Genomic DNA, 14,713 nt, shown 5'->3' with positions numbered 1-14,713 from the left:
TCTGAACTGTGATTAGCTAAGAGCTCCATCTGCAGCATGATTTTGTGGAGATGTGGGCAGAGAAAGAAGAATGTAATATACCTACATTGTATGATATTATAAGGTAATTCCACTGGAAACCATGGCAACTTCGGATACTGTTTTATTGCCTCACACATTCAGTTTAGATTGCTACTGCACATTAAATCATACAAGACGTTATTACCAAGCTGCCTTTACTTATAGTTTTGAAGGCTGATATGAACTGATTTGATTCTGCAAAGGTGACTAGTATCTCTCACTAATTTTTATAGAGCTATCCTGGAGTTATTAACCAGAAGTCTCCTATTAATATTAATGGACAGTAGCTTAATGCCTAATTTTCTGTGTACTGAAGGGAAATTTATTGCAAAAGATTGATTCCTTGGCACTGTATTCTAAACAAGACGCCAGTGGCCTTATTTTCAAAGATACTCCGTGCCTGCTGCCCCTTTTATCTTCAAATGCTCAGCACCTTTGAGAATATGATCGCAGATGATCAAGAACTCCGTTATAATGCTGTAAGTATGAGGGTCTTAGGAGGATAGAACGGCATCCTCATTTAATAAAAATGTGCAGTGTACAGCAGGCCATTTTCCCTAAGAAATTTTTAATGAACGATATTCTGCTCCATCAGATTAGTAACTCTCTTCTGCATATTTTATTTAGGAAGGTGACATGAGAGTGACTGTGCCACTAAAATACATACCACACATTTAAAATTTTCAATTTTAAAACAGAGACTTGCATAACTAAAAATGACTCCATGCAGGATAAATCTTTCTTGAGACAGTGAGGGAGAGAGAGTAACATTGCCCCATTTCTGTAGCTACAGAGCATTTCTCATTATATGTATTCATGGGCCAAGCTTAATGAACACAAATGCAGCAGAGGTTTCCTGACTCTGCTTTGCTTATATAACATAATAGTTCTGGAAGGCGGTAACACTTTGGATCATAGAGCAATTCACTCCCTCCTGGGAATGTCACTGTACAGGAGCAAAGCTGTGACCTTTGTAATTTTCACTGTTTTTAATCTGAACGCATATACTACAAGAGCATTTTATTATGAGATGAAAGCAGGGCCAGACTGATGCGCAAGCAAACTAGGCATGTGCGTAGGGCTTAAATACATGTGTGGATGAGGTGGGGGGAGTGGATTTTATTTTATTTTAACTGATTCATGAGCTGGAAGAACTGCACTCACTTGAGTGAGTGGCATTGTGATCCGGCACATGTCATGATGGAGGGGCGGCTGGGCCAAATTTGAGTGCTGTGGCAACCCCATGTGCCAGGTCGCAACACTGCTCACTCAGGTGAGTGAAGTTCTTTCAGTCTGCAGGCAAATCTGCATCCCTGGCTGAGTGGGCAGAGAGAGTCCTCGGACACAGCTGAAGTTCACTTTGCTGTTCCCAAAAGAATCTAGGAGAGAGGGGGCCACTGGTTAATGAAACTACTTCCTTCTCCACCAGTAAGTGAACAGGCTGGAATGGGAATTTACTGCCATGGCATGTATGAGAGGGAACATCACTGAAGTGTATTGTTTCCCTTCTTTCCATTTATCAGCTGTTTGTTGTATATCATATTCGAAAGTAGGAACCCTGAAGTACATGTTTGCCTAGGGCCCAGTTATGGGTTAATCCGGCCCTGGGAGAAGGCCCAACTGCTCCTTTACCCTAAGACCGCTATGGTGTAACTATGTGGAATTTGTGTGTGTGTGTGTGTTTGCGTGCGCTCTCTCTGACCAGCATAGAGCTGGAATGATGACTCCAGGTCAGTCTCCTCGCAGGCTTGGGGGCTGCCAGGAGAGGAAGGGAATGTCGCCAGCTGTTCTACACTGGAGTAATGGACCACAGACAGAGATTACAAGATTGCACAATTTAGTGCAGCCCCAGGGGCCAGAGCCAGAATTAAGGAGGTGCAAAGGAAGCTACCAGCCTACCTTGCCCCTTCCTTACCTTCCCTGAGCTCAACACAGGCAAGGAAAAAAGGAGACTAGCTGAAAGACTCTGAACATGTTTGATGTGGCTTAAGGGGCAGAACTGTATAGTCACTAGAGCAGCAGACAAAGAGTAAGGACTGGGTGGTCTAAATGTGACTGCCAGTGCTTTGCTGCCTGGCCGTGGCCAGGTCACTTCAACTCTCTGTGCCTCAATTTCCCCCCATCTATAACAGAGATAACAAAACCTTCCTTCCTAATGTTGTGAAACGCTCTAAGATCATTGCATGAATGATAGTGTTTCCCTTCAATGCCAATTAGCCTTTGCTTTGGTTAGAAAACTCACACTGAGCATTCAGGAAAGAAGAGGTCTAGAAACACAACAGGCTAAACCAAAAATCTGGAGGTAGAAGGTTTATTGCTTTACTGTACGTAGCTAGAAGAGCATGTGTTAAATTTGAGTACACCACTCAGTCTTTTTTTGTTTGCTTGTTTGTTTCTCCTTTTCTGTACTGCTGAGAGGATGGGACAGTGGGCGTTCCGGTCTTATTAATGGAAGGAAAAAGACCATCCCAGCAGCAGTGCTGCTGACCCAGGTCCCATTATCTCAATTTCCTCCATAACATCCTCCAAATCTGTTCACTTCTGCCAGGGAAAGTCAATTAAGAGCTGTTTCACATGGTCACACTTCAGTTTCAAAGCTATTCTCATGAGAAAATCAGCCTCAGCAACCACTGTCTCTACAGGACCGCCCTGCAAAGTCAACAACCCTAGGTTTAGCTGCTTGTTTCTGAAATTTAGCACAAGGAAACTAAACAGTGCTTCACACAGCTATAACACCTTTTCAGTTCCCATTATAACGGGAAAAAATCAAACTCGCTGCGAGCAAACAAAATGCAGGCAAGGCTTCACAGACTTGTCCTATTATTAGTCAAATCAATGGCAAGCTGTGCTCCCATTAACGTAGTGAAAATACATACTGATTTTTCATCTTAATTGTTGATGAGGGCTTACCAGGCTTTCAGCTAAACTTTCAACATCAGCTCTATCCTGAAAGCTGGACAGGAAAACTTAAGTCACACAATAGCTAAATCTTTGTGGCCCTATCTATTAATGACTGAAATGTACCCTATTTTATTCTCTGCCATGAATATAAGTACCTTTCCCAGACCTAAAGAAGAGTGCTGTGTAGCTGAAAGCATGTCTGTTTCATCAACAGAAGTTGATCCAACAAAAGATATTACCTCACCCAACTTCTCTCTCTCTCAGAATATGATACAATTAGCGCACACAATGCATTAGAGGTTTTTAGTAGTCCTTCAGTAGGTACGGACTTGCAGTCTAGGCACAGGAGCCAGTATTACTTATTGTTTCTGTTGCAGTCCATCAGAGTGCTTCATCTTCGCCTCTGGAGAAAAGTACTCTAAGTGAGAGAAGGCTGGCTAGCTCTGCTCTAGGATTTCATATTTACAAAAGGTACCCCCATTTCCCCCCCAGTTTTACAGTGATTTATTGTTTTATCTGCTTAAGATGGTAAATTCAGGACTACAATGACGCCTGAAAGCCCACAGAAATGAATCTCTCAGTATTATAGATTTTCTGAGCTCTGTATGGCTAGTTCTATGATGCAGGAAGGTAGAACATAGGAATTGGCTTCACTTCACTGTACGAGTAAGAATGAACTTCACAACTCTGCACCTATCAGCCATGTGTACTCAAGGTCAGGGAAAGTCCAATAACTGAGATGATCAATATATTAAAGTATAGGGACTCAAAGCTCCAAATGATGTGTTAATTGTGAAGGCTGTGCAAAACATTCAGAATGTGCATAAAGGTCAGGAAACTGCATGAAACCTGAAACTCAGAACAAATGGTTTGTTACCGTCTGAGTGAACCAAGACTGATTTATGATTTCATGCTAAAACCATGTGAAATTTCTAGCTGTGCATGGTTTCAGTGCAAAGCCTGGTGAAATGGCAATTTTGACTGAGTTTTGCTTTGAGTTTGTGAGTTCATTCAAACCTAGAGCTCAAAGAAACATTCAGAAGGCATAAATCTACGTGGACCAAAACCAAGGAGGACATTGTTGGGATCCTGAGAATCAAAACTGCCCACACTTACAAAGCTTTACAAATTGGCCTAATTACTACAGCACATACACAATATAAAAGAATAAATAGATGTCTACTCCACCAGATAAATCAGATGTGCTCAGGTTAACTTTATTTGCGTAGAGAAGGAAGTAAATTATTTTTATTTTCATGCAAAATGTCTGCCATGACGAGTTATCAGCAGCAAATAGCAAAGCTTGCACCTAAACCCACAGCTTTTGGCCCATCTGTGATAAAAACAGTAAAGTGATAGTTCTGCAAGCTAATTGGCTAGTGCATTACAGCTTAACACCCTCATTGATGAAATAATGTACATTCAGTCAAAAATTACTATGGTAAAAAGCAGCTGGGCTGAGCACAAGTGGATATGAGAGAGAATGCATTTAAATGGCTTTGCAAATAGCAGACTACTACGGTGAAAGCCAGGGTGGGAAAAGCACTGCATGGTGAGAAGTATCTAAAGACTCTAAGGAAAGATATAACATGTAAATAACTAACATTGACATAAAGATAACTGCAGTGAACTGAAAGATGTACTACAAGGGTTAAGTAACAAGAGAGCTGTGCAGAAATCTACTAAAGCAGACAGGTTTTCCACTTGGAGCAGCTGTATGTTATTTTTCCTACTAAATCCTGTTTCCCAAGAAACTCCATGAAACTCTTACGGTGGTAAATATATTCTGTTACTGCTAACAGCAACAAGTTGCTTTAATGAGGCGAGTGGCTGTCACCTTGGCTGAATATTCAGTTTCATCAGATACTATCACTATGTACTGACTGCAGGTTCAAGGAGATCCAGAATATGAATGACTTTCCCAGTTTTTATATCTCTGGTTCAAGGAATGGGCCGGTATAATTGAAACTAGAACTATTGGGACAGACAATTTAAATGACAAAGAGAATGCCTGTGCTCGATCTGGAGTTGAAAGATAGAAGATACGTTTTTAGTATTCTCATGCTATCAGTGCATTTAAACAGACAATAAAGTTTAGCAGTGATTTGATATAACTTGTTATGTTCACAACAGCTATGCCAGGAGCACAATAATAATTTATCTGATGGTCACCATGTCCTTTAAACATGTATTCACACTCCAAAAACACAGCGAGGCTGATTCCACACTGGACTCTACATTCAGAAGTCATTCAGTGGGAGTTCCATGAACAGAATGGCTTTAGAATCGGGCTCATTGCATACAGATGTGTGCATACTGTTTGATTTTCATCTCCTTATCGTCTATCCCAGATAGATTATATGCCTTTGCAGACGCGATGGACTCAGAATCTCCCCTTTAGTCTATACTGTATTTATCTATATGCAATCCCATGAAACAAGACTATTAAGATGAGCAAGAGTGAAATGCTGCAGATATTTTTACATAAATTACTTACCGAGGGTCACAGAGAAACTTGGTCTTTTCTCCTTCCTCTCTCCAGATAAGCCATTCTCGAAAAGAGGGATGAACAAACATTCGTGTCATGTCTCTACGCTTGATAAGAAACATGGAGAGGTTCTCCATCCTCTGCTGAAAGTCATCCCATTCCAGGGTGCCCTCAATGCTACCAGCATTAATGGCCTGAAAAATATGTTCATCTGTTAATGGATGCAGAGATGCCACTGCCACATTCAAGAGAGGCATAACCCGATCAAAGGAAGACTGTGTTGGGAACTTCATATTGCACTGCAATAGGTAAACCTCTGAGAGAGAGACTGGGACTACTTTATAACTGGAGCTCTTTAGTACTAGGTAGCCCTTCTCTATGAGATCAAAAGTGAGCTTTAGGTATAGATAGGACCCTTGGCTCAAGGTCTTGAGATGAGAACTGAGTTTGCCGAATGTAGTGTTGTCCATTTTGCCATTAAGGGAGATGTTGTTCTGGATCTCAGAGCTGCTGTGTATTCGATGAAGGATATATGCCTGGAGGTCCTGATCTATGGCTTCGTTCTCTTCTAGTCTATCCAAAAAAATCCTATGGAAGGGCAACAACTTAATTATTTCCTGGAAGAAAAAGAAAAATAAATTATTCATGTTGGAAGTGCTTATTATTCATAACAATAAACATTTGTATTCCAGCAGCACATAGAGGTATTGGGCAAACACCTAAGATGACATGGTTCGTGCCCCATGGACCTTACAATCTAAGAAGCACTGTTGTGGGTTTCTTTGTGATACGAGGTGGCTGAAATAAAACTGAAGAAAGATTTTCCTAACATACTTGCCTAAAAAAGGGATTGGAGTATTCCCAGTAAGCAGTGCCCTTTGAAATTATTGTCCCATCCCAACCAGCTATCGGACATGCCACTAGTTTTTCTGTGTCATGCAGATGCCCAGTTAGGGAATGACCTATGGACAGCCAACGCTGGTGGGGTCCAGAACTTTATGTCTCTCATTGAAACAGAGAGCTTAGTATATCTTAAGGAGTACAGAGTGCAGCAGTCTTCAGCATCATACAGCAGTTGATTAATTGGAAGGTTATTAGTAGATATTTCCTACTGCACAGTGAATGCCATAATGAAATGCCATATATGCTGTTGATTTGCTCAGAGCCAGCAGTGGATTCTCTCTTTTCCCAGCCAAAGAGCTGTTTCTGAAAGAGTATGCAGTGTGGGATGGCACATTTACCATATATCACAAGGATATTGTAGGCTGGCATGTCTGATCTGATAAATTCTGTTTACACTGCTTATGTAGCACAAAGTGTACGTAAATCAGATGGAGATTTCTCCTAGAGAATTCATTGTGTAGGGGATTCTGCTGATATAAAGCTGGGAGAGGTAATTCTGCTTCCTCTTCTGGGAACCCCACCCCATGCAAGAGGACTGAGGGGATACATTAGGTGTGTTGAGAAGGAGTGGGTAAATGGAGATGTATCTAGATTAGTATAAGGTCTCTGAGGGGCATTATGCCAGTGTTGTAAGTTAAGATGTCCCTTGAAGCTTTAATTTGCACTGGGGCTGGGGAACTGAGAATCAGGGAGCTGTAAGCAGCTCCCTGAAAGTAAAGTTTGGGCACAGAGGAGAATCAAATCTTACCATTTTTTAAAATTTAGAGCTACAGAAGCTCATACCAATTAAATGACTGAGAGGTTACAATACCGGGAATGCAATTTAAAATCTGTCACTGAAACAAACATTACAAAATCCTTCTTTTCCAAAATGAAATATTTAAACTACCCTAAAATAAAGGGGAAGTAAATAAGTGTGGCACTGAAATACGAAGACTGTGCAACCTGCCGCAGTCACACATACAAAACTTGCTAGTGAGAACTGCGAGTCCTGGCAGTTCTTGATTTACAATAATGGTGAATTACTTCTGGGGTCTATCTAGGAGAATTACAGCTAAATAGGTCCATTAGTATTTTCCTGTCTATTGTCACTACACTGGAGGAAAATACAGTACAGGCGCTAAACAATGAGGACATTTGTTAACTCCTTAGAGACTGTTTACACATACTATATCTATTTCCTTCTAGGCATTCATTTAGTTGCGAGTCCAGAAGATGTTAGTGTTATAATGTATGTTAGAAACAGAAATTGAGCTAAAGTTGATGTAACCTAAGATGAAAACACTTAGAGCAGTGTCAACTACATTCACTCTAAAACCTCAGAAATTGCCTAAGATCAAGTGTCCTAATGGAGATAAATAGCTTCTTGGATCCATGTTATGAGTCCTCCAGACTGTATCAAATACAAACACACACCTTGAAATAGTCTGTCATGGTAATATTCTCATGTTGATGGGCAGGAAATTATGTATGAAATCCCTTCCCCTAGCTTCTTCCCATTTAGGAGAGAATACGGTGCTAAGCTCCCATTTCTTAACTGCCCAACCTCACAGATTTTGGGACTGGCCTTGCAAATACTCACTGATGGTGAGTAGTCCTTTCTCATGTGAGCATTCTTACTGAAGCTAATGGAACTATTTGCTGATTAAGGATTATTAACATGAGTAAAGGGTGCAGGATTAGATGCTTGTACTCATTCCAGAGAATGAGTCTGGGGGACATAAATCAATCTGAATCCATTACAAAAAGACAGGCACGAAAGAGAGTTAAAATAACATAACGTCAAAAAAATCAATAATTAATCAATATGACAGTGGTTAAGATTTTCAATAAGAAAACCCATTATAACAAAGAAAAACCCAGTGTTTGTATGTTTAATAGGAAACAGTCTTAATATACCTGTAGACTTGTCCTGACCGTCACTATCAACTTCAGCCAGGATGGGAATTTTCCTATCATTTTGCTCAGGAATGATACTATGGTGTCCCCATAATCTGGCTTGTGAAATTCAGCTTCATTTAAACCATCAATTAATATGATGTAATCTTCATCTGGGATCTTCCTCTCTGATAATTATAAAAAAAAGAAAAGCATTTAGTCCAGCGGCTAGCTACAAGGACAAGTACTCACCACATTGTTTTAAAGTGAAGATAAAATTAGCTATTGTTATAGAGGAAAAGAGATAAAATAACTGCACTTCTCAGTTTGCATGAAGTATGTGTTGGATTTACATCCATACAATTGTGGCAACACTTAATTAAAATGATTAAGGCTATTAAACAAGGTACCTTCTCCCCAAACTCAAATATATTTGAAAAATGTGAAGCAAGAAAGATCTCTCAGCAAATTTTGACAGGAACATTATTACACATATTTTCACCAGTGACATTAAACATCAACAGCACCTTGATGTAAACCTGTTGTGACATTTAGAGTTGCTATGTATATGTATGCATAGAAGTATTTGTCCCCAGCACATCTAGTTTTTTGCATAGCTTGCACAACTCCTGTTGACTGCCGCCGAATCCCGGAGGTAAGTGTAGGCAGGGTCTTAGTCCAATCCCCTGCACTCATGGCAGGACTAAGTAGTATCTAGATTCTAGACTATCCCTGACAGGTGTTTGTCTGACCTGCCCTTAAAAATCTCCAATGATGAAGATTCCACAGCCTCCCTAGGCAATTTATTCCAGTGCTCAACTACTCTGGCAGTTAGGAAGCTTTTCCTAATGTCCAACCTAAACTACTTTTGCTTCAATTTAAGCCCATTGCTTCTTGTCCTAACCTCCGAGGTTAAGGAAAACTATTTTTCTCCCTCTTCCTTGTAATAATCTTTTATGTACTTGAAAACTGTACCCTCAGTCTTCTCTTCTCCAGACTAAACAAGTTAACTGGACCAGCCAAGATGACTCATGGAATCAAAGAAGTTGGAGACTTAGGCCTGGTCTATACTTCAAAATGTAGAATGAGACAGCAATAGCACTCAGGGGTGTGAAATCACAGCCCTGAGCACCACACTTATTTCAACGTAACCTCCATTGTAGACAGAGATGAATGCTTCCACTGACCTAGCTACTCCGATCAGGGTGGGGGACTACCAAGGACTACAAAAAAGCCCGTTTCATTGCTGTAGGAAGTGTCTATACTATGGCACTACAGTGGCATAGCTACAGCACTGCAGTTGTGACACTCTAACACCCATAGTGTAGACATGGCCTCATACAATCGTCCACTCCAACACTGACCCATGAAGGACTGTCCCGCTCAGCGCTTTTTAGTGGGGATGTCACATCTATGAATTACACAATTTTTGTTTACTCCCAATCAATAAGTTACACTGTCTGGGATGTTCAGAGGGATCAAAGGAAGTTCAGTGTCCAAATCCCATTGACTTTCACAACAGTGCCTTATTATTATCTGGCTTTGAAAATCCCACCCATTAGAGTTCCCTGTCTCTGAGAGATACAGCCTTCCTAGCACCAAAGGCCTTCTTTAAGAGAAAACCAACTGTTGGTGTTCCCTATGGTGGCTGTTTAAGACACGTTTCACTGTATATTATTATCTAGTGATACACTAAAAAAAATTCTGACCAGGAACACATTTAGTACACTACTGTACACGTACGAAAGATAGTTGCATTCTTTCTTCAAAAGTAGACCCTGACTGCAGGACATGACATCTTCAAACCATTAGAACATCAGATAACAACGGTTGAATTTTAACGGCTAAAATTACTTTCAGTGCTATGTTGCATTAAAGAGAACCAATTTTTGTGGTCATCTTGCCGCAGCTGAAATCTGTAGATAAGAAACAGGCAGGCAAAGAAAGTGTAATAGAAGTGGGATACACAAGTGCTGGAAAGAAACAGGTATATTTTCTGGCCCCAGTTTTCTAACCTGGGTCAGAGCTACAAAAGGTTAATAACAACCATCTCACATGACAGTATCCACTGACTCCTGTGGCTATTATAGGAGCTATAAACTCAGAGTACGGGTCATGAAAATGAATCTGTTCCCTATGGGGACTATTTTGAACAAGACATCTCATGTATCAGCTTGGAAAATGGAAAGACACCTTAATTTTCTCTCCTCACAAAGGGAATGGACTCGCTTGTACAACACAAAAAACAGGAGCATTCAATTTTTAATACAGTTGAGATTTCATCTCTCTATAAATTACTCTTTTTTCTCTTAGCAGTAAATTAAATAGTATTTTATATTTAATTAACAGAGTTATTTGGTTTTTTTAAAATTATTACTCCTTTTAATTAGATTACTTGTTATTTTTTAACATCCAACCCCCTATCTGGAGTTTGTATTATGGCAGTTAACATTAAAAAGGCCAAGGACCTGTTTATTTCAGAGGGAACTTCATATATGCTCTGTCATGGCAGTGGCAAGGGACTAAAATGCTTTTGCTATGTGTCCCCAGCGCAAAGAGCAGGGCGTTCTGGTAAAGGATCCTCACAGGTATGTCCGCAATAAAAGACCCATGGCACAGCCATGGCTGGCCCATATCAGCTGACTCAAGCTCACAGAGATCGGACTGAGGGGCTATAAAATTGCAGTGTAGACAGTCAGGAGGGCCGATGACAGGACAGCTCAAAGGTCTACACTATAATTTGATATCCTCGCAGCCTTCGGCTGAGTCAGCTAACCCAGGCTTTGAGACGTGATTTTTTTATTGCAGTGCAGTTATACCCCGTATCTTGAATTTGTTTCTTCTGGCAAGTCCATCAGAGCCTTTTGTCTAGCCACCTTTAGGACGTGGTGCAGGCTGCACCTTTCTGGAAGTCAGTGTGGTCTAGTGAATGTGGCATTGGACTGGGAGTTAGGAGATCTGGTTCTAGTCCTGTGGAGAGCTATTGATTTATTTGTGCTGTCCCCACCTCCGCAGTGTCATCCTCCTGCTGTGAGTGCTACAGATGGCCTGTGCTATAAAAGATGGACATTACAGTTAGTGGGTTAGCTTTTTCTTTTCCCCTTTTATCATTTAAGGAAATATTTAATTAAATTTAAAATAAAAGCTACAGTGGTGACCTGAGTTGCCTTTATGGTGTTCCAGGGAATAAAGAAATTAGTACAATATGTACCTTCAGAGTAGCCCCACATTAAATCTCATCCTCCTATTATTATCTCTTCATACCACACTTTGTTTATTTCTCCATTTACTGTTAATATCTGAACAGAAAAGGTGTTTATTTTGCATTAAAATAATTACATGTTTTTTTCACTTAACTTTTCAGCATGATTACAGGGTACACTAGGAAATATTCCTTATGACTCTCTCACTTTGGAGTAAATACTATGGAAACCTGATTTTTACATCCACATCTCATGTTTAAATATGGGGGATGGGGAAGAGGAGGAAATCAAGTCATTGTTCCCCTACAACTTGTTTAGATTACTTGAAACAAAAATACCTTTGAAAAGTGTGACTCTAAGCTTGTCAGCAATATTCAGCATTAATAACAATGAAGTAACTGTTTCCCATTAGAGTTAAAGTTTCAACAGCACCTTGTAAAAGACCTGTTGATATATTTACATATTCTAGTATTTTACATATTTTCTTAAACCAATTTCCATATGATATTAATTTTGTTACAAAACACTTGGTACAAATTAGTTTGCCAACAATCTTAATCAGCAACACAGAAAGATTGGGGTCTTGATCCTTGGATCCATCTGAGCTGTGCTCAGTGAAAGGCTCAAGAGGAAAATCCAGCTTTACATAAACTTTGACATTCCCTTATTTTGGGGCCCAGTTAGGGATTAGTCTGCCTCCCAGCATAATTTAAAGCATCCTCAGGACTGCTCTAAATTGTCTGCTGGAATCACCCCCAAGTCATCATTACAACTGCTGTAGATCACTTCTCTTCCTGCCAGCCACATCTCCAACATAGCCCTGATGCCAGGCGTGGTTGCAAAGGGTAGAGAGAATGCTGGCCCCATGCTACTCAGATTTCCCAAAGCCAGGGGAATCCACAGCTGGATTTATAGTTCCTTTGTGCCTGTTGAAGCCATATGTGCTGTGAAATTTTATACACAAAGTCAGTGTTTAGAATCTAGACACACAGCTTCAAAGTTGTGACTTTAGTTGACCAACAAAGCTGTTATGTATGACTAGAGCTGTGTTAGTCTCACTGTGATCCATCTATTGCATTAGGGTGAAACATACAATCAGGTTGAAGAACTTCTGCAGCCAATAATACACAATTTACTATTTCTATAAACATAGTTTTGAGAGGGACAGAGTCCTGAATTGCACCAACACCTGAATAGTGTCTATGGCTATCAAGGTCAAAGGTCTTACAGTTAGTCACTCGGTTAAGAAAAACTAACTGCATCTTTCTTGTATATAAAAAAAGGAGAAGCAAGTACAGCTGACACTGCATGTGGGACAATGGAAATGTCCTGAAGGGTTTTTGCTATATCGCTGGTGTTAGTAATTAGCCTATGGTCTGTTACCCAGTTGCCCCAAGCAGCTTTGCATAAACTATCCACAGACTTGTATATTGTCAGCATTTCTGTTTGGAGGCCGAGAATTCCCAAGAGCTGATTAAATAATGAATTTCTGATGGGTAATTGAGTGAAGAGAGGAGTCAGTGACCTAGCAAACAAATGAAAACATGTTATGCTAAGCAGAGCTGTGCAAGGCAAATGTTGGCAGCATTCATTTTCAAATCTTCTGGTCCAAATTTTGGATGTGAATGAAACCGAATATGCTCAAGATCAAGTGTTCGCTACCAAAGCACCTCCTCCCTGGCCCCAGAAAACAGCACAGAAGGACTGGGTTGGAAGAGGAGATACAATCAAAACAAGAATCTTTTGGTGCATTCTCAGCCTCCCTAATTCCTACATTTTCTTCTACAACCCTTGAATTTCCCAAGTGCTCTAAGGGTTCACACATGGAATCTATCCACTCCTTGGTTTGAAAGCCCACACCCAAAGAAAAGCTAGGTTAAACATTCTCAGGCTGGTAAGAGTTAAAATCACAGTACCTTTATGAAGATTTTCCAAGGGCTCTAGGACTCCCCTCCGGAAGGAGGCCATGGGATCCTGAACACAGGATCTCAAGCTGAGCATACTCTGTAAATGTGGTTCCCGCAGTAGCTGCTCCCTGTAGGCGACAAACTGGGGCGAGCGGCAGAGCAGTGCTGCCACGTTGTGTACAAACTCTGGCACAAGACAGGTATAGGCATTATCGGCCTGGCAGTAGTGATAAGCGACAACCTACCAAAGGGAAAAAAAACAAAAATATATCTACATCAGACATCAGTCAGACAGATGTTAAAGCAGAGGGGTTTGGGTCTTTTTGTGAATTTCATTTACTCTGGCAGGCCAGGTCTTTACAGGGACGCTGTGTTAACTATCTCTGAACTGATCCAGATGAATCAGCTGGTAAAAACAGGTACTGATTCTTAAACATTATTAGATCTGCTACATGTGGAACAAGTGAAATTAAAGTGCAGCACTTCACAAAGATGGACAGTGACAACAACTGACTGATCTGTCTGAAGCACTGCTGTGTGTACTGCATGATAGACTTGTGCTCCACTGTTTCAGATCTCCATGTTAGTAATAAGCTGTGATTGGCTTTTGAACTTACATTTTATTTGGTGTTTTTAAAATATCACACCAAGTATGGAAACGGATGTATGGTGTGCAGCATTACATTACAAAGAGTACCTTTCAGCAGTGCAAAACCTGCAAATTACGGATTCTCATGAACAAAGGACTGCTAGACTTACTGTACATTTTCATACCCTCTCTCACAAAAGTCCTCCTGCAGAGAACTAACTGAAGAAAAATATCCATTTCCCTAAGCCCCAGCTCTTTGTCCTCCCTGCTGCCAACCTTCTCAAATAAAACAGAAGTGCAACCAGATCCTCCCTCTCCATTCTCCCATCTTTCCATTCGTTTTCCAGTCTTCCAGGATCAGATTAAAAACTCTCCCCTCCATGGACCGCTTCAGTTGTCCTCTACAGACTCTCAATCTCTCAGTTCCCTCCATTGCTCTCTCTTTCCCCACCACACCTGGCCACTTGAAGCAAGTGTTCTCTTCCTTCCAATTCCTGCCAGCTTGGTTGGCCTTTCCACAGCACACTTCCCCATCCACTCGCCAGCTCTTTTTAAATCTCATTGACAATATCCTTTTTCTACAGTTCTTCATTTTAACTCTGTTTATTTTATTCTGCAATGCATTTGGGCATCCATTTTGTAGGAAATACATGCTATAGTGAGGTGAAATGGTGCTGCATATTACAGTCCCACTGAAATTCAGAATACCGTATATAGTTTTTGAACATGGGGGTGGGGAGAGAGAAGTAGATGCAGATTTGAAAAGGTGATTTCTTCCCTATTT

General features: G+C 40.6%; 1 protein-coding gene across 10 annotated transcripts in view; it reads right to left on the bottom strand.

Annotated features, from left to right (window-relative positions):
• Positions 1-14,713, bottom strand: part of TANC2 (tetratricopeptide repeat, ankyrin repeat and coiled-coil containing 2) — a 492,680-nt gene that overhangs the window by 56,184 nt on the left and 421,783 nt on the right. For all 10 annotated transcript variants that reach the window (XM_067540990.1, XM_067540986.1, XM_067540987.1 and 7 more), the window contains 3 exons: positions 13,350-13,581; positions 8,252-8,418; positions 5,459-6,066 (listed from right to left, as the gene is read on the bottom strand). In XM_067540990.1, coding sequence (XP_067397091.1) covers positions 5,459-6,066; positions 8,252-8,418; positions 13,350-13,581 — 1,007 coding nt within the window. The remainder of the gene's footprint in view (positions 1-5,458; positions 6,067-8,251; positions 8,419-13,349; positions 13,582-14,713) is intronic.

Source organism: Emydura macquarii, unplaced genomic scaffold (genome assembly GCF_026122565.2).
Source record: "Emydura macquarii macquarii isolate MOO-44397 ecotype Brisbane River unplaced genomic scaffold, CSIRO-AGI_Emac_v2 contig_629, whole genome shotgun sequence".
Classification (NCBI taxonomy): domain Eukaryota; kingdom Metazoa; phylum Chordata; order Testudines; family Chelidae; genus Emydura; species Emydura macquarii.
Note: the sequence above shows the minus strand (reverse complement) of the source record. Positions and strands in the feature narration are given on the sequence as shown.